The 24,996-nt window shown below is 45.6% G+C and overlaps 1 protein-coding gene across 1 annotated transcript in view; it reads left to right on the top strand.

The window, feature by feature from the left end:
- The window catches only part of SCPEP1 (serine carboxypeptidase 1), a 29,549-nt gene that overhangs the window by 2,626 nt on the left and 1,927 nt on the right, over positions 1–24,996 (top strand). The window contains exons 2-12 of the mRNA XM_090291438.1: positions 260–408; positions 2,810–2,899; positions 5,098–5,253; positions 5,596–5,670; positions 9,507–9,579; positions 14,904–14,941; positions 15,427–15,555; positions 16,135–16,228; positions 17,152–17,265; positions 19,721–19,858; positions 21,813–21,976. Of these exons, the coding sequence (XP_090147564.1) occupies positions 260–408; positions 2,810–2,899; positions 5,098–5,253; positions 5,596–5,670; positions 9,507–9,579; positions 14,904–14,941; positions 15,427–15,555; positions 16,135–16,228; positions 17,152–17,265; positions 19,721–19,858; positions 21,813–21,976 (1,220 nt within the window). The remainder of the gene's footprint in view (positions 1–259; positions 409–2,809; positions 2,900–5,097; positions 5,254–5,595; positions 5,671–9,506; positions 9,580–14,903; positions 14,942–15,426; positions 15,556–16,134; positions 16,229–17,151; positions 17,266–19,720; positions 19,859–21,812; positions 21,977–24,996) is intronic.

Below are 24,996 nucleotides of genomic sequence, written 5' to 3'. Positions count from 1 at the left end.
TTTTATGCTTATTGTTAAAACTCCAAATATTATAGAGGGTATAGAGGTAAATGTAGAAGACTCCAGACTCCTATGAAGTTTGTTTTTTTTTTAATAACTCAGGGTTTTTTTCCATATTTTCACAATATAGGGGAGTGACTCAGTTGCCTAAAATATAAAGCAAATCATCTGTAGCCTGGCATGGCCACCTCTGCTGGACTTGGAATTTATCCAGACATTAGACATCCTTCAGGAAAATCAAATTGTGCTTCTGTTTCAGGAGCCAATATCGACCTGCCGCCAGATGAGGGCAAAGAAGTATGGGATTATGTGACTATCCGGAAGGATGCCCACATGTTCTGGTGGCTCTATTATGCCACCAACCCCTGCAAGAACTTCTCAGAACTGCCCTTGGTTATGTGGCTTCAGGTAAAAGTGGCTTCACTGCTTGGCCAGGTCTGAGGCCAAGATTCCCCCACTTAACATGGTGCTTGCTCCTAAGGGCTCTCAGCTCAGCCAGTGGTGAAGGACTGATCCGATCCAGCAGCTGGTGGGTGGTCTCCCCGCCCAGGCTTGGGGGGGTTGCATCATTCTGAAGCAGACAAAGGCAGCGGTATACTAAGGAGGGCAGATCAGAGAATGGGGGTTCTAGCCTTTCACCAGTTTGTTTGTTTGTTTAATGAGCCCAGTCAGTGGCAGGAACCTTTACTGGAAACTCCTGAAGACAAATTTGACTGTATACTGATAGAAAGTCTTTGGAATGGTTCCAAAGCAGACTGAAGTACCCTGGCTGGCCCCTCCTCTTCCTCTTTTCCCAATCCTTTCCCAGACCCTGACTTACTGCTCCTCAGGAAACTGATCTTTTGAAAGGACCCAGCCTCTTGTACCTTAGTATTAAATGTTGGGCCTTCTCCTTTGATGCGTTTGCATTCTGACCTTGAGCTCTGATTGTAGGATGGAAGGCATGGAACTGGGTAAGAGGTATTTGGGAGCTGGCCAAAGATTCTTCCTTGCATTCCTAAAATATCTGGACAGAGATGGTCCACACCCACCTGGAGACCAATCTCTAGGGGAGGGGCTGAGAAGCATGGTCTTGCTTCAGCCTCTGGAAACTGTAGGCCTGGGCCCAGCTGGGGCCCCAGGTTGCTCACCAGTAAATAGGGCACCCTGGTACTCATTTGCATGGGATACAAATGTCACTTCCTACAAAAATGTCGGTAACCATAAGCAGCCTCCCAGTGTCTCGGTCCATGGGGCCCATCTGGTAGGATAGAGCAAAGACGAGCAGTTTGCCAGAAGCTCCTTTGAGGAGCTGCGGCTGAGGCTCAGCCAGGGGTGCAGATATGAAAATGTGACAAAAGAAGGACCTATATGTGTGGCTCCAGGGTGGCAGGTTGTCAGGGAGAACCCTGCAGTAGATAGGCCCAGGCCTGGCAGTCAGGGGACCTGAGTACTCAATGCCTTCCTGTCACTAAGAGCTATAACAAGACACTTCCCTTTTCTGGGCTTTGGCTTTCTAATCTAGGGACTTTTCTTTTAATTTTTTATTAATTAGCAGAATTTTCCCACCCCCAAGTGAAAACTTACATAGGAGCAAAAGCAGAAGTGCTGAACCCAGGGTGAAATTCATGCTGAGTCCCACCCTTTCAACCTCCCCTTGGTCATACACTGCCTTCGGGTACTTTCTGGGTTTTCAGGAATACAGCCTGAAGACCACTGAGTGTAGAAGTTGCAAACCTTCTTTGTGGTTGATTGCAGAGCAGGGTCATTGTTTTATTTGAGTAACTTGCCAACATTTCCAAAAATCGGGAGGTGTAGCAACGTGAGCCCTGAACTCATTGTCCCAAAGCTGAGCAGCAGTGGTCCCCTTTCAGACAGGCACCTGATATCTCTGCATGGTTCACCATCCATTTTGTGACCTTTGGTTAGGTTAACCTTGGGAGCTGAGATGCTATTGGAGGGTTATTAACTGGCTCACTAACTAACTAACTTGCTCTTCATTTCCTCAGAAGCCCAAAGGAGAAGAAAAAAAGATTATGGTTAAGGAAGAAATAATTACTAATTTAGATTAAAAGGAGATCTGTTGTATTTTAGCAGCCTCCTGAGGAAATGTGCACCGCCTTCTCTGGGCAGGTCTTGGAGAATCCAGGTCACTTCTAATTGACGTAGTGAGCTATTTTAGCTACACTTTCAAGCCATTTCAGCATATTGATTGGCTCACTGACACATTTACCTATTTCAGAGTCACTGGGTTGCTCCTGGCCATAATAGCACCCCATCCCAAAGTTCTAGACAAAGATTTTGTAGTAAGATGTTCTCAAATACAGCAAAAGTGTCCTCCAGCCAGCTTCTCGCTTCCCTTGGCTGGGGGTGGGGTGGGCATCACCTGCCACCACAGCGGGATATCAAAAGCAGAGGAGGGGAATGGGAGTACTCTTCTGTTCCAAGGTGGCAAGTCCCAGGTCCCTGAGTTCAGTCCTGGTAGAGCCCCTAATTGCCAAGTTCCCTCCCTGAGCCTTACTGCTCATTTTTGAGGGAGGGGCTCAACAAGATGGTCTGAAGGTCCATGGCAGGCCAGGATTCAAGTTTGGAGAATCAGAGGTAGGAAAGTCCCTTCTGGGACCCTTACCAAGGCATGGTCCATTTACAAAGACTCAGCAGTTCCCAGGGGTCTCCCTGGTTCATCAGATCAGTTGTGCCTTTGTGCAGGGTTGACGCAGCCATCACTAAATCATCAATTGTTTGTCGTGAACGTGGTCATCACTGTAATGATGTAAGTTTTAACTCACATTTTCTGGAGATTAATTTTTGTTTCTTTTCTCTTCCACAGGGTGGTCCAGGTGGATCCAGTACTGGATTTGGAAACTTTGAGGAAATCGGGCCCCTTGACAGTAATCTCAAGCCACGAAGAACTACCTGGGTACGGTGAGGATGGCCCCAAACGGAACTGCCCTCCCAGGCTGAGCCCTGCCAGGCCCATGCCATGCTGGGCAGGGTCAAGTTAGCAGGCCTGCTCGCCCCACTCCTTCTCCCATTCTCCTGCCCTTAGTGACCTTTTTCCCCACTTGTCCACAGAAACATACTCTAGCAGACAACCTGGACCTTGTCAGTACCCACATTTTGGCCGTCTCTGCAATCTGACTCCAGGATCCAACCCTCTGGCCGCAATGTCCCATCCTTTCTCCTATCTCCTCCCCCTGCCCTTGCCCCTTATTCTCTGCCCTTTTGAGGTCTCTGTTCTCTGTCTCCACCCCTCTTCTTCACTCCCAGCTGCACTTCCTCCCCTAACCACTCTCTGGCCCGCGCCCCACCCCCACTCCCTGGCTCTTTTTATCCTTCCCCTGCGACCTGCCACATCCAACCTTGGGTCAGTCCCACTGTCCACCTGCTCACTTTTGCCTAAAAATGAATTCTTAAAAAAGCTTATTAAAATTAATTCCTATACTGCACAAGTCACCCATTTAAAGTGTATAGTTCAGTGGCTTTTAGTATAATTCAGGGTTTTATAACCATTATCACAATCCATTTCAGAACATTTTCATTGCCTTCCTATCCCCCCAAGAAACTCATACCCTTTAGCTGTTACCCTCCAATCCCTCCTCGGGCAACCACTAATCTACCTTCTGTCTATAGTAATTTGCCTATATGAGGCATTTTATAAGAATGGAATCATACAACATGTGGCCTTTGGTATCTGGCTTTTTTTCACTTAGCATAATATTTACAAGGTTCAGCCAGGTGCCATATATCAGTACTTCATTCCTTTTTAAGGCAGAATAATATTTTTGTTGTAAGTATGGACCACATTTTGTGTATCTGTTCAACTGTTGATAGACGCTGGGACTGTTTCTACCTTTTGGTTATTGTGAATAGTGCAGGGAACACTGTTGTACAAATATTTGTCTGAGCGCCTATGTTTAATTTGTGGGGGGGTATATACCTAAGAGTGGAATTGCTGGGTCATACGCTAGCACTATGCTTATACCCAAATGTTGTTAATATTCTTCATCCATTTCTGCTAGTGGCTGCTTTCAAATCCATTTTCCATATGCTGTTTGAGTTATACTCTACAGTGCAAATAATTTCTTAGTTTACCATCTTTCCATTACCCCCAAGATCAGACCCCAATTCCTGGGCCTAAGCTAGCTTCTGTGTACCTCCAGCCACATCCCTCAACATCTGTCCACATGCATTCTACCTGCAGGCCTCTGTGTGGGCCGTTTCCTTGGCTTGGACGCCATTCCTGTGGCCACCCATTCACGAACCTAACTCACCATCTTCCCATCTCCTGTCCTTTAAGGCCCACTGCAGGATCACCTCTTCCTTAATGACCCCTCCGAGTCCTTTGAGTCTCTTGTGTGTCTCCACACTGGTCTTCCTTTTACTTACTCTTGCCTTAGGGTCTTTGCACATGCTGTTCCCTGAGCCTGGAGCATCCTGTACTCACTTCTGCTGGCAGCAGCAGAGTGCGTCACTGGCTTGTCCCCCACACCTCCCAGAACTAAGAGGGCAATATGACTGGGGTGGATAGCCTGAATGAGGAGTGAGGAGACCTGGGCCTTAGTCTTGATGCTGCCATTACCTGTCCAAGTTTTTGACCTTGGACGAGTCCTAGGCCCTTTTTGGGCTTTCATTTCCTGATCAGTAAAGGACATGGCTGGACTGTGTCATCACTATGGATCCTTCCAGGTGTAAAATTCTATAACTCTAAGCCTCTTTGGAGAAGGTATTAGAATAAGTTCTGTTCTTGTAGTCTGCAGGGAAGCCAGGCCAGTGTGGAAATTGGATTTGTCTGGAAGAAAGCCGATGTGTGGTATTCAGACTTTGGATGTACGGTTCTACCTGCACTCACATGTCACATTTAGGACATTTGTATCGTGTGAAAAGTGACAGCTTAGATGCTCTGATCCCCAGGTATATGTTAATCTTTCCTTCTTGCCTTTCCTTTTCTTTGCCTAAGTAGTCCCTGTTCCTTATTTTTTAAATCCCTTTTAGCAACAAGATCATAAGCCCACTGGTACCTTCACATGTGTGGTTTCTATTCATACAAGATGATCAAAAGATAATTAGTGACTGACTGCCTGACCGTAACGTTTGATTTTCCTCTGTGGCACATAGCTCCAGTCTGCCAGCCTCCTGTTTGTGGACAACCCCGTGGGTACCGGGTTCAGTTATGTGGAGAAGGATGGCACATTTGCCAAAGACCTTGCCACAGTGGCATCCGACATGATGGTTCTCCTGGAATCCTTCTTCAGTTGCCGCCAAGAGTTCCAGGTAAGCAAAGCCTCGGGAATAGCAAAGGGGTTGACAGTAGTAACACTGCATCCATCGGAATAAACTTCCCCAAGAGTTCGGTGCCCTGCTGATTGCCTTTTTATGCCCCAGATTGGGTTGTGGGCTTTTATTTCTATCATCACAAGAGGGGGTTTTCAGCTTGAAGGAATGACCCTGGAGCCAGTATTCTAATCAGATGTGATAACCAGATATGGGGAGAGAGAAAGGCAATGAAAAGCAGATTTGTAGGGCCTTGACATGCAGTAGAAATTTTAAATTAATTGGTGTGAATTAAAAGGTATTCAGGATGTTTCATTCTTTGTACATTTCTTTTCTTGCTAGACGATTCCATTCTACATTTTCTCGGAGTCCTACGGAGGAAAAATGGCTGCTGGCATCGCTTTAGAACTTCATAAGGTAACAAGGAAGATAACTTTGTTGCTTTGATTTCAGACAGAAACTGGTTGTGTTACTTTTTATACTCACCTGATATTGAATGTACTTTGAATAGGACCTTGTACATACAGAGTAAGAGCAAGTCTAAAATAATAGCCATGAAAAGTTTCAAAAAGAACAGGAAGGTTGTCCTGCCAGATACCAAACAAGCTGGTGGTGCTGGCATAGCAACAGGCAGATAAGTTAAATGCAACAGGATAAAGAGTCTAGAAACAGATTTAATATATATTTATATGTTTATGTATGTATCTGTGTAGGTATATGTATATAATTCATATATATCAATTCTTTTATGATTGTATATAGATAAGGTGGCATTTCACATCATTGGGAAACAGAATATTCAGTAAATGGCTATCAGTTTGGAAAATAGTAAAGTTGAATTCTTGCATAAAACATCAATTCTAGGTAGATTAAAATCTATAAGAGAACGTGAAAATATAGGAGAAAAGTTTTATAATCTTGGATAGGAAAGCTTTCCTTCATGAGATGAGACACCCAAAGACCAAAAGAGGTAAGTTTGACATATTTAGAACACATACAAATTTAAACCTTTTCAGAGTTCTATAAGTAATTTTAAGAGAATAAGTATTTGCATCAGTAAATCCATTTAGAAAGGACAATAGCTTACTAAAAAACTGATAAAAAGTACAGACAAGCAATTTATAGAAGAAACACAAATAGCCTGTGGACATATGAAAAAATGCTCAAATTTTATTAGTAAGCCAAACCTATGAGATTTGAAAATATTTAAAAGATAGGTAACACCCAGTTTTGGTAAGAAGTCAGGAAAATCAGTGCTCTCATGCCTATTTGGTAGGTATGAAAATTGATAAATCATTTTAAAAAGGCAATTTGGCAGAATCTGTCAACTTTTAAAATTATTTGACCCAATAATTTCTCTTCAGGAGTCTGTTCTGTGGAAATACTTATATACATGTGTGTGTCAAAGGATGTTTAGTACACCATTGTTTACAATGGCCAAAAATTGAAAACAAGCCCATGGATATTTATAGAGGATTACTTAAACAAAATAGGTGTATCTTTCCAGGATGGAACACTTTGCAGCCATCATAAAGATTGGATAGTTCTGAAGAAAAAATAAAAAGGGTAGTTCTATATATATATATACATACATGTGTGTATACGTGTGTATATATATACTTGTGAAAGCAAAGAAAAGGGTTAGTTAGAAGGTTAAATAACATGTTAACTGGTTCACTAGCAAATGTAAGGGTGGAAGTGGGGCAGAGGTGTCTTTCTGCATTTAAATGTATTTTTTAATTTATTGATTTTAGAGAGAGAGAGGAAAGGGGCAAGAGAGAGAAAAACATTCATTTGTTATTCCACTTATTTATGCATTTATTGATTGATTCTTGTATGTGCTCCGACCAGGGATCGAACCCGCAGCCTTGGCATATCTGGATGACGCTCTAACCAACTGAGCAACCCAGCCAGGGCCCTGTGTGTTGAAATTTTTTTACAGTGAGCTTGTGTGAGTTTTAATATTAATTTTTTTTAAATGAACCTTTAAGCAAAAGCACTGTATGTGTGTAACGGAAAATTAGAAAATACAGCAATTAAAATGTCACCTTCTTGCCAGAGTTCTCTACTGTTACCACCTTAGTATATCCTTGAAATCTTTTTCTGCATTTCCATAAAGAAATAATTTTTTAGCCAATACAAGAGCATATTATACATAATGTCTACAGCCTGCTTTCTCCAATCTCTGGCCCTCATCTTTCCATTTTATAAAATTTTCCTCTCAAGTATTCAGGCTCCTTTGATGACCCTAACATGTCCTTTATAGCCACTTTGTTTAATACTCACTTCGGATCCATGAATTACCTCTGGCTCTGATGTCCCTACAATGTGTCTCCGTCTAGCACAGTCCCTTTTTTATGATACTGAATTGGTAAAGAGACCCGACTACTAAACTTGTATAACATCCCAATTTCTGGATTTGTCAGGAAACATCTTCACGGTATTATTTAGTTTATTCCTCCCTTTGCTGTGTTTCCTACAAAACTAGAAGTTATATCTAAAGTCCTTATATAGTCAATGTAAAAGTTTTGGATAAAATCCATCATAATAGTCCAGGTGTCAGGAAACCGGCTGTAGATCAAATCCAGCCCACCTCCTGTCTGTCCATGACCCGTGAGCGTAGAATGGTTTTTACATTTTCAAGTGGTTGGTGGGCGGGGGGAGGCGTAAAAGAAGAATAATTTTTTATGACATGAAAATTACATAAAATTCATATTTCAATGTCTACAAATAAACTTGAATTAGAACTTTTATTTATGTACATATTGCCTGGGGCTGCTTAAGCAGTACAATAGCAGAGTTGAGTAATTGCAACATAGACTATTTGGTCTACACACCCTAAAATATTTACTGTCTGGCCCTTGATAGAAAAACTTGCCAACCTCTGATACAGGTGCTGCTGTGCACATCACTTTGGTTCAAATCAGAAGGCACGTAATGTCTAGGTCTAGCCTGATCCCTCCACTGAACTCCCCCCCCCCCCCACCCCCAGACAGAAAGGTATCTGAATGGTGTGTTAGTCACACTATATGGATGTCCTGTCCTTAATCCATTTTTCAGCTAATGGCTTTGACATCAATTTTTAATTCTCGTGTACGTCAGTAATTTCCCTAGGCGTTTCAAAACAATGTTTTTCTCCCGTTGTTTTGTTCATGTCTGTTAGCTGGTATTGCTCTAGAAAACGGAACTTTCCCTCATCATCAGGAACTTGAAATAAGTTCCTTCTGGAAAAGCCAGAAAAATGCATAATTCTTTCTCTTTAATGTTCAAAGTCAGGATATTCATTGTGTTCTTATTTTATTTTATTTTATTTTTTAAATTTATTTTATTGATTATATTGTTACAATAGTTCCAATCTTTCCCCCCTTGCTCCCCTCCGTCCAGCACCACCCCTCCCCCAGCAATCCCACCCCCCTATTTTCTTATTTTAATTGTCTGAATAGCTTGTGCAGTCACATAATTCAAAATCCCAAAATGATAAAGGTTTACTGTCACAGGGCTGTCCCCTGGCCCTAAGGCGACCTAGGTTACTATCTTTCCAGAGGTGTGTCATGCTTGTGAAAGCTAATTTACATATTTGCTACTGTCCTGTTTTTATACATATGGTAGTGTATACTACACACTATTCTATATGTCTCTGTTTAGTTTAACAATATACCTTAGAGATCTTTTTATATCAGTTCATAAAGAGCCTCCTCGTGGTTTTTTTAAGTTGTATCATGTACCGTGGGGATGACCATAATTTAGCCTATCCTCTGATATTTAGATGGCTTCTAATTGTCTGATACTGCATTACTGTTAAGTGAAAAAAAGGGGGGGCGGGCAGAGGAGCATCAGGTCCTAGTCCTTAGCATCATCCCACCTCGAGGGCCTCCTGAGGAGGCCACCCAGCCCTTCAGTGACGGCAGCATGCACAGTGAGGACAGTACCTAAGGAGCCCACTGAGCACCTGGTGGGAAATCAGACCTCGGGACGGAAGGGTGGCAGTGTCCCTCCTAAAAATAGGGGTGCACTGGACCCCACACCCTTGTGAAGAGTAGAGAGAAACTCAACAGCTCCCACCCATTTTGCAAATGGTGTCAGAAAAGAGTTACTCTTGTTCTCTAGTGGGTATCGGAGGTCTTCGGACACTTGGGGAGTCTTGGGGAAGGTGGGCAGAAGTTTTCTGTGCTTGTGGAAGCGGTGTGTTGAGGAAGGGATGGAGGCCCTCGAGTCCCCTTGGCAAGGATGTTTCTTGGCTCCTCCTCTTTCAGGCCATTCAGCAAGGGACCATCAAGTGCAACTTTTCTGGCGTTGCTTTGGGTGACTCCTGGATCTCCCCGGTTGGTAAGTATGGCATTTTTAGACATTTCTTTCCTTCCTTTCCCCCGCTTCCCTGGGACTTTGGGCTGTGTTATCCATTTCAAAGAATAAGGCTATGGATTATTCTTGGTCCTTGGAGAAGTTAATACGGAATGTGTGTGCCCAGGGCCACCCGAGAAATTTGGGGATGAGAACTCACACAGCACCTACCATGGGCTGCTGTGGACTGACCGGAATTCTCTTCATTTGATTCTCATCACAAAAGAATCAAATTTTACAGTAGAAGTCATTCTAAAGGCTCCGAGAGATGATGCAATTTGGCCTGTGACATACAGAATGAGTGGCCTGGTCAACTCAAACCCACGTCTGTTTGTCATCTTGTCCCCTCCACCACCCTGAGGTTAGCATGAGCATTTGAGGTGAAATTCCCATCTGTTGCTCTTGCTGGTGATGAGACAAGGTTACCATCAGGTCCTGCCACTCAGGTTCACAGTTTCATAACCTGCGCATCAGCGTCCTTGTTGGGAGCACAGATAAGGGTTGTTTATGTTGCAGACATCTGGGGCGTGACTTGAGACATCTGCAGTGGGTTGACACTAACACAGGATCCAGAATCTCAGCCCTAGTGACCTTTTGAGTCATTGGATTCTTTGTTGTGGGGGGGCTGTCCTGTGCCTTGTGGGATGTAAGCAGCATTCTCTGCCCTGAGATGCCAGTACTTCCACTCCAGTGTGACAACCCAAAATATTTCCAGATATTGCCAGATGTCCCCTGGGGGACAGAACTACCCCTGGTTGAGAACTATTGCTCTTACCTAGCAAAAGTGGACTTTTCACAGGCAAAATCAGGTTGTAAAGGTAGAAATCAGAAGAGTTGCCTGGGGAGGAGGCAGGGGAATAAGCTCGAAAAGGACACGAGGGAACTTTCTAGGCTGTCTGTGCTCTGTCTTGATTCAGGGTGGTTGTAACATGGGAGTGTATGTGTTTACAGAGCCATGTCCCCAGTGGATTCAGGGTATGCTGGTGCTACTTGGAATGGTTATTTCTTGCCCTCATTCTTGGCATCTCAAAGGGAATGATGGCCTAACCAAGACTGAGTCATCACTGAGAAAGGGCTGGACCTCTTAGGACACCAGGAAGTTGCAGAGGCCTTGATCAGAGGCATGAGGGTCCAGCAGGTTTCTTGACAGATGCCTCCCTCAAAATTACAGCACTGCCCCGCCAAGCCTCCTCCTGGGGTCTCATCACAGTTTCCTTACAACACTAAGCACTTTACATGTGTTAGTAACTTCACTTAATCCTTACAACAGCTCCGCAGGATGGATGCTATTAGTATCCTGATTTTGGAGCTGGTGAAACTCAGAGAGGCTAAGCAGTTTTTCTAGAGTCACACAACGAAAGCCAGATTCAAACCCAGGCAGCAGCCACTGGAGTTCCTGCCCTTAATCATTACGCTGCACTGCTTCCAGAAGACCACTAAGTTTTTTTTTTTTTTTTTTTTTTTTTTTATTGTTCAGCATTTGCAACCTTTATTCTTTTTTTTTTTTTTTTCAGATTTAATGTGTTTTATTGATTAAAATATTACATTTGTGCCAATTTCCCTTCCCTCTGCTCCCCTCCACCCGGTGGCCCCCCTCCCTCCAGTTGTCCCCCCCTTTTAGATTATGTCCATTAGTTGTGCATACAGTTCCTCCCAATCTCTCTCCGTCTATTCCATTCCCTCCTACCATGATCCCCAATTCCTATATCATCTCCCTCCCTCTCCCCACTCCCCCTCCCTGTTGACCTCCCCCCACTATGCTTCCCTTACCCACAGTTCCTTTTCCACTCTCGTTGCCTGTTTCGTTTGCCTTTGTTTCATCTCCCTAGCTTCTGTTTTTTAAACCAGTCCCTTTAACATCTCATATAACAGTGGTTTGGATCTAATGAACTCTTTCAGTTTTATTTTGTCCTGGAAACACTTTCTCTGTCCTTCTATTCTGAATGACAATTTCGCTGGATAGAGTATTCGTGGTTGTAGGTTTTGGATTTTCAGTACTTTGAATATTTCTTGCCAGTCCCTTCTTGCCTGTAGTGTTTCCCTTGAGAAGTCAGCTGATAGTCTAATTGGGACCCCTTTGTACATAATTCTTTTCTTCTCTCTTGCTGCTTTTAAGATTCTCTCTTTATCCTTAATTTTTGACATTTTGATTATAATGTGTCTTGGAGTGGTTCTCCCTGGGTCCAGTCTCTTGGGAACTCTCCTTGCTTCCTGGACCTGCATGTCTATTCCCTTCCCCAAGTCTGGGAAGTTCTCCTTTATTATATTTTCACTCAATTTTTCAAGTTCTAGTTCATCTTCCTCATTCTCTGGCAAACCAATGATTCTTATGTTGGGCCTTTTATAGCTGTCCCAGAGGTTTCTGATCCTCTCATTGTTGCTTCCTATTTCCTCTCGCTGCATTGGTTGACTGCTTGTTCCTTCTCCATATTCCAGTTTGTTGAAATGAACTCTGGATTCCTCACCATCTGTCTCGTATGTGGTTTTGTTCCTTTCGTTATGAAAGTTTTTCGCTTCTTTCATATCTTTTTCCTGCTCTTTTGTGAATTCTGTAAGCCACCTGATAACAATGGCCCAGAACTGAGCCTCTGACAGGTTTCTTATCTGTTCATCTGTCAGGTTCTCTATCTGCTGTCTGGTGAGTTGTGCCACCGGGATCTCTATATTTGTCTGCCACATTTTGACAGATGCGTTTTGTTTTCCTGGGCTGGCTGTCCGGGGCGGTGCCTGTGTACGCGTCACAAATTAGCGACCAGTGCCTGTCTGCGACCTATTTCGCAGCCCTGTGGTGCTTTCTGTGGGGGCGGGGGTCCAAGATGGATTCACACAGTTATTCAGCTAGGAGACCGGGATCCGTCCTCCCGCCCCCCTGGGCCTCACTGTTCAAGGTGATGCTGCGGCCGCTCTCCCCAGCGCCCGGAGTCGCGCACGCCAGGGGCTTGATTGGAGTCGCGCACGCCAGGGGCTTGATTGCCTCCGGGATTTTTTCCCCGCCCCCCCGCCGCTCCGCAAACAGCTTTGCCTTCTTTAACTCTTACCTGCCCAAATGGCACCGCTGGTTTATAACTTCATATGTTGGGCTTCCGTGTAGTTTTATTTTCTGGAATTTCTAGTTATCCTTTGTTTTGAAGTAGTTGTATTCCTCTATAGTTGTTGAGGGAGACCTAGCGTGTCCGTCTAAGCCTCCATCTTGGCCGGAAGTCCAGAAGACCACTAAGTTTAACCTCACGGCTTTACAAATGCTAGTCATCTTGTCCAAAATCTTTTTCACCATGCCATAACCCACTTCCCCTTATGAAATTTTTGTCCAGATCTTACTCCCTCCTCCCAGATCCACTTTAAGTATCACCCTACTTCATCCCAGAAGTACTCCGTTTTTGAGGGAGAAGCACTATTAATTTCATGAAGAATTATTAATTGCTTGCTAGGTAGTAGGTATTGAGTTAGGTGCCAGGAAAGATATATAAAGACACATTGCATGTCCTCTACAAGATCTGCACAGATTAATCAGGTAGCCATAGAATTATTTGTGACTATTTAAATTTAAATTAATTAAAATACAATAAAATTTTCTTTTTAATTTTGATAAAAGTCCAGTTGATTTTTGTAAGATTTTCAGTTACTCATGTAACATTTTTTTAAAAGATTTTATTTATTTATTTTTAAGGAGAGGGAAAGGGAGGGAGAAAGAGAAACATTGATGTACCTTATCAGTTGGTTGCCTCTCCCATGTCCTCAACTGGGAACCTGGCCCACAACCCAGCCATGTGCCCTGACTGGGAATTGAACCAGTGACCTTTCAGTTCACAGGCCAGCACTCAATCCACTGAGCCACACCAGCCAGGGCACAATAAAGTTTTCGATCTTTCAGTTGCACTGTCCACATTTCAAGTGCCTAGTAGTCACATGTGGCTATTGGCTATTGTTTTGGACCACACGGATATAGAACATCTCCATCATTGCAGACATCTCAGGTCTACATCAGAGGTCAGCAAACTGACCTGCAGGTCAAGGTGGCCTTGGCACCCTGCTTTGGTAAATAATTTTTGTATGGGGACAGTCACACCCATTTATTTACATATTGTTTGGAGGCTGCAACAACAAAGTTGAGTAGTTGTGACAGAGACCTGCCAAGCCAAGGATACTTACTCTTTGTCACTTGAGAGAAAAAGTTGGTCGATTCCTGGTGTAGATCAAGCAGGCAGTGGGATGCGTTGGAGACTCTGAGACAGTTTTGTATTTCCAGAAACTAAGGCACTGGCTTAAAGGTTAACGGGAGAGGTCAGTGGGTAGGTCAGTTCAGGAGGGCCTGGTATCCCCGCATTTCTCAGGGTGTCCTTAAGCAGACCGGTCCACTGAGGTGCCATACAAAGGGCTCTGTGGTCAAATTTAAGTTTTGAAAGTGTTTGACACTGGCTCCCCCTCCTCTGTAGGCACCCCAAAGGCTCTGAGAGGTTCTGTAGTAAGGAAATGCATCATATTTTGCATAACCCCAAAGATTTTTCACCAGAGAATTTTTTCTTTTAATACCTAGATTAAAATTCTGCGAAACTGGGGTTATTTGAAACATATGTACTTAGGTTACCACTGAAGGCTTTCAAGCAAAAGAGGGACGTATTTAATTGTGCTTCTCAACTTGTGATCCTTGATACTTTATTGGCTGGCGTGTCTCTCATTCAGCATCATGTTCATGGGGAACTTGTCTAACGCCAGCTCCACTCTTCTCTCTGCAGGCAGGCACTGTCTTACTCATATTTCCATCTTCTAAGGCCCCTTACTGGCTTCACACCCTTTGTAAATTGCCAATGTATTTGTGGAATAGAAATGAACTGACTGGCAGTACTAGCCACAGGCACTTGAATTGTGAAATCATTAGTTGTCGTCTTTAATCAGCAACTTGGCAGAAGCAAGTGTCCCCACGTTGAAGGAGCAAGCAGGAAGTAGAGCAGAAATGTGAGGGCGGGGTCAATTTTTCCAGCTGTCATTAAGCCTAGAAGTCTGCAGATAAGAGCCTTCGCTGCATAAACACAGCCTGCCTGTGGGGATGCCATCACTGGCCGTGACTCACTCCCTGGACCAGCGTCAGGCCAAATTCATGTGCCATTAGCCCTGAGTCAGCATAGGCCCCCCCTCGCTCTCGTCCCACCCTTGCCTGCATGGGCCCTGGTGAGTGAAGGAGCCTTTCGATGTGAAGCCACCGGGTTTCTCGCTTCTGGCTCTTTCTGCTTTGGGAGGGAGGCCAGCAAGGTTTTCCTTTGGAAGGACGGAGCCACGATAGACTTATTTTGTATGTATGTGGTTTCCTTTAGATTCGGTGCTCTCTTGGGGACCTTACCTGTACAGCGTGGTAAGTAGGTGGGGCCTCATCACCTCTGCACCCTCTGCACCCTCTGCAGTCGGCAGCCCAGCCGACCTCTTCTGGCTCTGTCTTCAGGAAGGACAAAGCTAGCTGAGTGTACCTCTGGTTGACAATGCTCCTGAGGGACTTTTAGTCCATATCAAATGGGAGACCCTAAGCAATAGGTGGCCTCAGGGACAAATTTATAGAAATAGCAGCACAGTCATCCCATATCTCCAGGTATAAAAAACAATTTTTTAATCCCCCCAACTTTTTATTACAAAAATGTTCAAATATGCAGAAGTCGAAAGATCACTGTGAACATCCATATACCACCATCTAGACTAAGTTGTTTTGCTGTATTTCTTTCATAATAAATATGTGCCTTGTGACAGACACTTTCATATGTAAACTCCCCTTTCTCTTCCTCACTCTTTCTGTTCTCATCCCTAACCGTAGCAAAGCCAGATTTGTGTTCTTGATTTGCATTGCAGTCTCTTCTCGATGACCAAGGTCTGGCAGAAGTGTCCCAGATTGCAGAGCAGGTCCTGAACGCTGTAAATGAGGGACTCTACAAAGAGGCCACCCAGCTGTGGGGGAAAGCAGAAATGGTCATTGAACAGGTAACAGGGTACATGCTTGGGGGCCAGCCCAGGGGTTTTTGCCCATGGATGTAGGGCCCATGGTTGGTTTCGTCAGGATCAGGGTCTATCCTGAGACTCCCCAGATACCATGATTAATGATAACCTGATGTATATGAGCAGTGACAGGGTCAGAAAGCCACCTAGGCCTGCAAGACTTGCTTGTCCCTTGATGGAACGTATGGGTTCTGTGAGAAACAATGTCTTGCAGAGGTGAGTGTTTGGATCCCGGGCAAGCAGCATTCTGACCCCAGCGAGCCAGAGGGAGGAACGCACTGGCTGAGGATGCGAGTGTGCGGGACCCTCTGCAGCTCGTTCTCCCTGTAGATGAACACATGGGCCGTGATCTTCTCCTGCAGCATCTGAGCTCCCCTCATGAGCTGCTCATTACCCCCAGGAGGCTGGGCTGACAGAGCCTGCCAAGGTGCATTTCTTTCCAGTCCAAGCAGATGTACAAAGAGAAAGCTGATCTCGAAAAAGATACAGGGCCAGGTGCTTTTCTGTTCTGCAGCATGAATAATGAAGACATAAAGTAAACAGCCAAATGCACTTCTATTTCAGAACACAAATGGCGTGAACTTCTATAACATCTTAACTAAAAATGTTCCCGTGTCTGCAATGAAGTCAAGCCTAGAATTCACCCAGAGCCACCTAGGTGAGTGAGCCTTGAAGTTGCTAGATCCTGTCTCATCTTCTGTGTGAGATGAAACCAATTTCCTTTAAAAAGTTTTATTTTGTTTACTTATTTATTTAAAACTGTAGTTGACATACAATATTGTATTAGTTCCAGGCATACAACAGTGATTCAACATCTGTATCCCTTAGAAAGTGATTACCACAGTAAGTCTAGTAACCATCTGTCACCGGACTAAAAAGCTCTATTGATGTATAGTTTACATACCATAAAGTTCACCCATTTTAAGTGTCTATTCAATGGTTTTAAGTACATTCACAGAGTTGGGCAATCATCACCACAATCCAGTTCTCGAACATTTCCCAGAAAGATCCCTCCTGTCTCCTTGCAGTTGATTCAGCCTTGGGCAACCTCGCTTTCTGTTTGTCTAGACTTGCCTTTTCAGGACCTCTCATTGAAATAGCATCATGCAGTAGGGAGTCTTTTGACATCTAGCTTCTTGCACATGGCATAGTATGTTTGAAGTTTGCAAACCAGCTTCTGCACACTGAATTACGTCGGTTCTCCTGTAGGCTGGAAGGAGCTGTCTTTCAGCTGCCGCCGCTTCACCGTGGGTGCCTAGTGCTGGCATCTGCCCTCTGTAAGAGGTGTATAAAGGCTGCAGGAGTCCTCTAGAGTCCACTTTGCAGCTGATTTCTTGTGGCCATGCTGGACAGTCTCCATGACCCCAAAGTACTTAAAATGCAGCAATCAACACTCATAAATCTGCTTCTCTATCAACGTGGTTCTGACTTTCTTCCTCCGTCTGGGGTAAATGAAGGTGATGCTTCTCATTTGCCAGCTGAAAGCCTCCCTCTTACCCACTGCATCCCGGCAGCTTGGAAAAGATGTCTTCTTGGTCTCACGTTCACTCCTTTGACTCACTGTATACCAGTTTGTTTCAGTTCATCTTTACCAGCGCCATGTGAGACACCTAAATCAGGACAACTTAAGTCAGCTCATGAATGGTCCCATCAGAACGAAGCTCAAAATTATTCCTGAGGATTGCTCCTGGGGAGGTAACTTACATGTGCTAATTAAGTGCCCCTTGTAGCGTTGGAGGGAGGCGAAGAAAGGTGCAAATTCAAAGGCCTCACTTTGTAGAATGGGTTTTGTTGGTGGTGATTAACATGCCAGATTTGGTTCAAAGTAAGGGGTTGGTTGGGGGAGAAATAAAGTGGTTGGTTATGAGTTGGTCATAGTTGAAGCCAGGTGTGGGGTATGTGGGGAACATCATCACACCCTTCTCTTTACTTTTGTATCAGTTTGAACTTTTCCATAATAGCAAATTGAGATTTAGAAAAGCCCTGCCTGACCCTGGCCAGGTCGCTCAGTTAGTTAAGAGTGTTGTCCTGATAAACCAGTGCCAAGGTTGCATGTTAGATTCCTGGTCAGGGCACATACAAGAATCAACCAATGAAATCATAAATAAATGGAGCAGTGAATTGATGTTTCTCTCCCCCTTCCTCTCTCTAAATTAAAAAGAAAGAAAGAAAGAAAAGCCATGCCCAGCGCCACAGTTGGTTGCAGGTGTGACTTCCAGACAAAGGTCCTTTTGGACAGGTTTGATCAGTTCTTTATGTGATCCAGCTGTTTACTACATTCTGGCCTGAAGGCCATAGTGGGGAAATATTTGGGCTCCTCAGAGACCGAGGCCAGGTAGAGGTCTTAGTTAAGTTCTTGTTTAGCCCTATGGAAAGGCTGGGAGCAAGTGGAATGCCCAGGCTCCTGGAAGGGAAACACTCCGAGCTGAGGAGGGTTTTGTCTGTGTCTAAAATACCCCAACGTTATGGTCTGGAGGTTTTCTAGAGTGGCCCCTTGACAGCTGCTGAAAGGCTAAGGCTCGGTTCTGGCCTTGGCTTCCTTGGGGACACGGGCCACCCGCAACCCACAGTCAGCAGAAGATTCCTATTTGCTGCTCAACTCTTTTAATTTTATCTTGATGGTGGTGCTTTCCAGGCCCAGCTTCTCAGGTGGTAGGGACCCTCCCTCCCTGCCCAGGGTGGCTAGATGGGCCAGGCGACTACTTTTTTTTTTTTTTTAATACTTTATTTATTTGTTTATTTTTTATTTTTTTAGAGAGAGGGGAAAGGATAAAGAGAGGGAGAGAAACAGAGAGAAACATCACTGTGTGGTTGCCTCTCACTGGCACCCCCAACTGGGGACCTGACGTGCAACCTAGTCGTGTGCCCTGACTGGGACTCGAACCGGCAACACTTAGCTCACAGGCCGATGCTTAATCCACTGAGCCACAGCAGCCAGGGCCGCGACTACTTTTTTTCAAATGATGCCTCATAGAAAACTGTTTGGCTCCAGATGTGTCTATGTATGGTTTAGACGGGATAAAGTGTTCTTGGCCAATACGCCCAGTGTCTTGAGTTCTGGTTTATGGTTTAAGGCTACATACTTTGGAGTCAGCCAGGCTTATGTTCATATCCCAGCTTGTTGTCAACTAACTTTTTCAACCTTGACATGTTTCTTCGCCTCTCTGAGCCTTATTTTCTTTAATACTGTACCAGTTAAGAGACTTCAGAGACCTTACTTCCCAGGGTAGTAAAGAAGAGGAAGTGAGGTATTGCTTATAAAGTACTTACTTAGCATAGTGACTGGCAGATCAGAATGAGTATAGCCACTATTGTCATTATTGTTCAGTATTGTGATGGTGGTGGTGGTGGTCAGGAGTCCAGCGGGAATGCAGCACTGGCCATCTCCTCTCGCCTGGGGCCAGTCCTCCATGCGGTCACCTTCTCTCACGTGGGCCTCGTCCTCCATGTCGCTTTACTGAGGGCTAGCTTGGAATTGGTCTGGTTTACCTCTAGGGTGGCCCCACTTGTTCAGAGCTTGAAACTTGGCTCTAGTGTTACTTAGGAAAGGAGGAAGACTAACTTCAGCGCAGAGTCCAGGTTGTTCCCTGAGAGGACCAGCTTAATGAGTATTTTATTTATTTACGTATTTATTTTAATGTTTTGAACGCTCACCCAAAGATATGTTTATTGATTTGAGAGAGAGAATGTGAGAGAGAAACATTGATTGGTTGCCTCCCGCATGTGCCCCTACCAGGGATCGAACCAACATCCTAGGCCAGGATTGACCCCGAACCCTTTAGGTGTACGGGCACCACAACAACCAGCTGAGCAAGCTGGCCCTTCATGAGTGTTTTAGAGCCTTCCTGATGCCTTGGGCATCGCCCTTCTCTAGATTTCAGTTCCTCAGTAAAAATGCTGTTGCTGTCATCACCGCACTTGAGTGAACGGAGCGCATGCGCTGCTCATGCGTCCCTTCTGCGTGACCAGCTCCAGGCACCGATACCCAGGTCGGTCGGTCGCCGTTGGTGAAGCATCTGTCACTCAGCCTTTGTCAGGCGCTGCACAGGGCTTACATTTGGGAGCCAGAACCCAGGAGGCTCTGGGCTGGAGGTGTCTCTTGGTCTGGCAGACTCCAAGCTGCTACCTCTTTCTGTTTCTGCACATGTAGGCCAGGCTGAGAACGTCTTCCTGAACATGGAGGGGGACTTCATGAAGCCCGTCGTCAGCATTGTGGACGAGCTGCTGGAGGCCGGGGTCAACGTGACCGTGTATAATGGACAGCTCGATCTCATCGTGGACACCATGGGTAGGCACCCTCTCTGAGTGGCACATGGTGGAGGTGTCATGGGTTAAGCTGGAAGGGAACTGGCCTCAGATATGTCACCTTGGGGCTGGTGACATTGAAATGCTAGAAAGAAGGTCATTTGCTGTTATATCCATCCACCCCTGACCTTGACTCTTGGAAAACGGTGGAGCTGCCCGAGACTGTGATCCCTCAGAGGTCCATCTAGATTTTGAGACCCCGAAGTATAATTAAAGAAAAGCAACACCTACCCCCACCACAAAAATGAAACAGAAGACATTTTTCTGACCATGGGATGATGGACTATTCAATGGAGGGAAACCCTTGTAGACTGAACGAAGACTAAACCCTACCGACACTGTTAAACCTAAGGACCAGGGGAAGTGGCCTTGGGGGCTCCCTGTCACACTGGCTGTCACTGTCGCCCACTTCTGGTTCAGCAGGGCCACGTAGAAGCACAGATGCAGGTTCTCAGAACCAGCAGGCAGTCGAGGCGTATGGTCTGCTGGGTGTGCTGTGTTTCTCAAAGTCAGCAGGACTGAATGTTTTTGTGATTTGTTAGCCTGGGGCGCTAAAGACAACATGAAAAAGTTCTGTGATTCTTGTATAACCTGCTTGGTTAAGCCACATTTCCATCTCCTAACCCTGAGACTTCTCAGTCCTCCTGACAGGCCTGTCACCTCCAGAGGCCCTTCCTGCAGAGCGTACAGCAGTAGGAGAGTTAACAGCAAAAACTAGTCAGCCTTCACAGCACTTAGGTTTCTCTTGGTCAGTTTGGGTATCATGAAGAGCTTGCTAAAATTGCAGAATCTCAGGCCCTACCCAGACCTACTGAATTAGAATTGCATTTTTACAACAGGGAGAGTTTTTATTATTTTTTTTTTTAATTTTTAAGATTTTTATTTGTTTTCAGAGAGGGAAAGAAACATTGGTATGCAAGAGAAACCTATTGGTTGCCTTTTGCAAGCCTTAACTGGGGACCTGGCCCACAACCCACGCATGTGCCCTGACCAGGAATTGAACCAGCAACCTTCCAGTTCATAGGCCAGCATCAAGCCACACCAGCCAGGGCTTTACTGCCTTTTGAAAAAAAAAAAAATTATTAAACATATTGGGATGGCATTGGTTAATAAGATTATATAGCTTTCAAGTGTACAATTCTATAACACATCTGTACATTGCATTGTGTGTTCACCCAAAGGCAAGTCTCCCAGCACCACGTATTTGACTCCTTAATCCTCTTCTATCTCTCCCCACCCCCTTTTCCCTCTTGTAACCACCAGCGTTGTCTGTGTCTATGAGGTTTTATTTGTTGCTTTTAGTTTTAAGTCCCACATATGAGTGAAACCATACAGCCCTTCACTTTTTGTCTCTGACTTTCAAGTAAGACATTCTCAAGATCCATCCATGTCACAAATGACAGTATTCCATCTTTTCTTATATCTGAGTAGTAGTATTGCATTGTATACATGTACCACATCTCCTTTATCCAGTCATCTATCAAAGGACATTTCCATTGTTTTCCAGTCTTGGCCACCAAGAATAATGCTGCAAGGCACATAGGAATCATATATCCGTATGAATAAATGTTTTCAAATTTTTCAGGTGTAGATACCCCAAAAGAAGGATTGCTGGGTAATATGGTAACTCTATATTTAATTTTTTGAGGCACCTCCATACTGTTTTCCATAGGGGCTGTACCAGATTACAGTCCCACCAGCAGTGAATGAGAGTTCCTGTTTCTCCACAACCTCCCACACTTGTTATTACGTGCCTCGCTGATAATAGCCATTCTAACAGGTATGAGGTGGTGTCTCGCTGTGGTTTTGATTTAAATTTTACAAGGGTGAGTTTTATGCACATTATTGTACTTGGGGAAAAGCCAAATTATAGGACCTAGATTTTTTTCCTACTCAACCCAGCAGCTAATGCCAGGCCGCTCTTTGTTTCTGTCCAGGTCAGGAGGCCTGGGTGCGGGATCTGAAGTGGGCAGAATTGCCCAAATTCAATCAGCTAAAGTGGAAGCCCCTGTACGGTGACCCCACATCTTCTGAAACATCTGCTTTTGTCAAGAGCTACAAGAACCTGGCTTTCTACTGGATTCTCAGAGCCGGACACATGGTGAGAAAGAGTCTGCTTTTGTTCCAGACCCTGAAGCGTTCTGAGAGGGAAGCCGTAGGTCTTCGGTCACGTGTGGACGCACTGCCTGAGTTGGTCTGACACTGAGCGCTTTTGGATTGGGAGTGTTTTGAGGTCTCTTACAAAATTCTGCTGTTAGTACTTCATTCCTTTAAGTCTAGAAATTCTCATTTAAAAGAGTGAATCCTTCTGAGAGAGTGAAGCTGGGCTCTCTGTCCTTTACTCTTTAGTTTAAATGAGTTGAATGTTACTTTCCTCTTACGGGTTTGCCCCAAAGGAACAAATGGCCCCAGGCAGAGGCGGATTTAATGGCGGGCAAACCAGGCGGGGGCCCTGGGCCCCAACTTCTGAAGGGCCCCGCAAAACCCCAACTTTACACTTTTTTCTAATGACACCAAGTTTGGTTTCATTACTCGTTGGCAGCCGTCCGTCTCGAGAGACGATGGTGTAGCTTCTTAAGAGTCTATCTGCACCGCCGAGAATGGCTGTGCAGTCCGACTCGGGAGTGACACGGTATCTGTCTCCTCCTGTGTTGAATCGACATCTTGCGATGACGCTGGAGTGTCCTCTCCAGTGAAGCTGAAGCTACAGAGCCTGGGCAGGGTGATATGGAGGGTCTGCTGTTGCCCATGCAGCAGACCCCCCCTCTCTTCGCAGCTGAAGGATCCAAGGGAAAGACGGAGTCAATACAGCTTGGCTTCAGGTGCGCCGCAGGAGTTGCTGGTGTTGACTACAACGTCAAACCGCCTTAGGGACTCCGGCTCCGGATTTTCTGTTGGGGTTTACTCGCTTAACCTTTCCCCTGAAGAGGTATGCCACAAGGCAGCGGAGGTTTTTTGGAGTCAGAGTTTTCCTTCTCTACTACGCTGCATAAAATAGGGTTAACATCTATTTTTATTTTCCCTGTCTCTCTCTTTTTTTAAAGGGGCCCAGTATTTTCTTCTGTGCCTAGGGCCTCAGCCAACCTTAATCCGCCTCTGCTCCTAGAGGAAGAAGGGAGAAAGTGTCTTTCCTTGATGTTTTCAGAAAGCGAAAACCAGAGCTTGGCGCTCGGTAAAGCTGAGTTCCAGTGCGTGGCACATGCTGGGGAAGTGTGTTCGAGCCGCGTTGACTCCAGGGGCTCCAGGATTGTGGTTTGGAAGAGCCTTTGCCTGCAGACATGGGCAGGGAGGCTGTCACCCTCTGCGTTTGCAGAGCGAGCCCGCTCTTTGCCCTCACGTTGTGTGCTGGTGGAGCAGCTTTCCGTGGGCTGAAGGAGATGGTGGAGAGCCGAACCCCTTACTCACATGTGCGTCTGCAGGCACACACCCCTGCCCAGAGGCCCAAAGGAGGAATCCCAGAAAAGCCCAGCTGCCTCCCTCATGGTTATGCCACGTGAACACAGGGTCTCTCTTCCCAGGATTGTCGTTTCCTGCCAGGTATTGCCTGAGAGGGACGTTAAGATGCCCCCGGCCTGCCCTCCTCCCTTGGCTCCACTGCGCTCAGGACAGACTCTCCATAGAGAAGGGGTGAGGGACAGCTGTCCAGCAGGGAAAGGGGCCTAGGGGACCGGTCTGAAAGCTCTGTTGGCACAGCAAGCATTCGGTGTGTTTCCTTGGATGGCTGAGGAGGTGTTGAGAGATTTTAAAGGGACCAAAGACCCCTCCCCACAAGCTACTCCTTAGGGGTATCAGTGGTCGTCAAATTGGGTCAATTTTGCTCCCAGGGACTTGGGCAATGTCTGGAGACATTTTTGGTTGTCACAGTTTGGGGGAGGGCGCTACCGGCATCTCATGGGCCGCAGCCAGGGATCCTGGTAAGCATCCTACCACGCACAGGACAGCCCGACGCGGAAGAACCGTGCACCCCAAATGTCAGCAGTGTCAAGGCTGAGAAGTCCTGATACAGAGGAAGGGGAACTGGGGTATCCGGTAGACTCAGTCTGACAGTATTAGGTGTCTGACCACAGACAACACATTGTTTTCTTTTCAATGACAGTTTACTTTCAATGCTATTTTGTATTGGTTTCAGGTGTGCAACATAGAGGTTAGATAACCATATACTTTACCAAGTGGTCCCCCTGAAATTCCCAGTACCTGCCCGGCACCGTTCACAATTATCGCACTATATTCGCTATGCTGTACTTACATCCCCGTGGCTGTTTTGTAACTACCACTTTGCACTTCTTAATCCCTTCCCCTCTTCCCCCATTCCCCAACCCTCCTCCCCTCTGGCACCCCCCAGTCTGCTTCCTGTGTCTATGACCCTTAGCTTCCTCTTAAGAACGTCTCAGAAGTAAAGATGTTGAAAGTTTTGGGAGAAACTAGTTTCTCTTTGGTTTCCTTTATTCATTGAACAAACACTTCAGTGTCTCGTGACTGCCAGTCACCAATCCAGCTACTGAGAATGCACGGGCGGTGCGCCATCTCTGTCCTCAAAGGAGCTCACAACATGAGGGGCAGACAGGCCGAGACCCCGGTGGCATGAGGTGAGAAATGCTAAGACAGGGGTTGGCCCAGGGAAGGGAGCCCAGCCCAGGCTTGGGGTCCTGGAAGACTGGACCCTAACCCATGGGCAGAAGTTAGCCAGCGGAAGAGGAGAATGTGGAACCATGGAGAACAATGCGTGCAGGTCCAGAGGAGCCTTCAGACAGCCGAGGCCTCCGGAGGGACGATGGGCAGAGATGAGACTGGGAGGGGAGACTTTGCACAGCGCAGTAAGGACCTCAGACCTTTGTTGAAAGCAGTGGAATGCCATTGAGGGGTTTTAAGCAAAAATGAAAAATTACTAGATTTGTGTAAAAGAAAAAAAAAAATTCTGGCAGCAATGGGCAAGAAAAAAGACTGGGGTAGAGTGCCAAGGTAGGAGGCCTTTGTGATAATCCAGAAGGGAGAGAAGTAGAGGACTTGCCGGGAGAATGGGCAGGACTTGGTCTCTCCCTGTAGGGCAGCCACGTGGGATGCCCATTAGGCAACTAAACTCTATGTATGTGAATCTGGAGTCAAATGTTTGTCCTTGGAGAC

This window comes from Furipterus horrens, unplaced genomic scaffold (assembly GCF_987537825.1).
Source record: "Furipterus horrens unplaced genomic scaffold, mFurHor1.1.pri manual_scaffold_11, whole genome shotgun sequence".
Classification (NCBI taxonomy): Eukaryota; Metazoa; Chordata; class Mammalia; order Chiroptera; family Furipteridae; genus Furipterus; species Furipterus horrens.
Note: the sequence above shows the minus strand (reverse complement) of the source record. Positions and strands in the feature narration are given on the sequence as shown.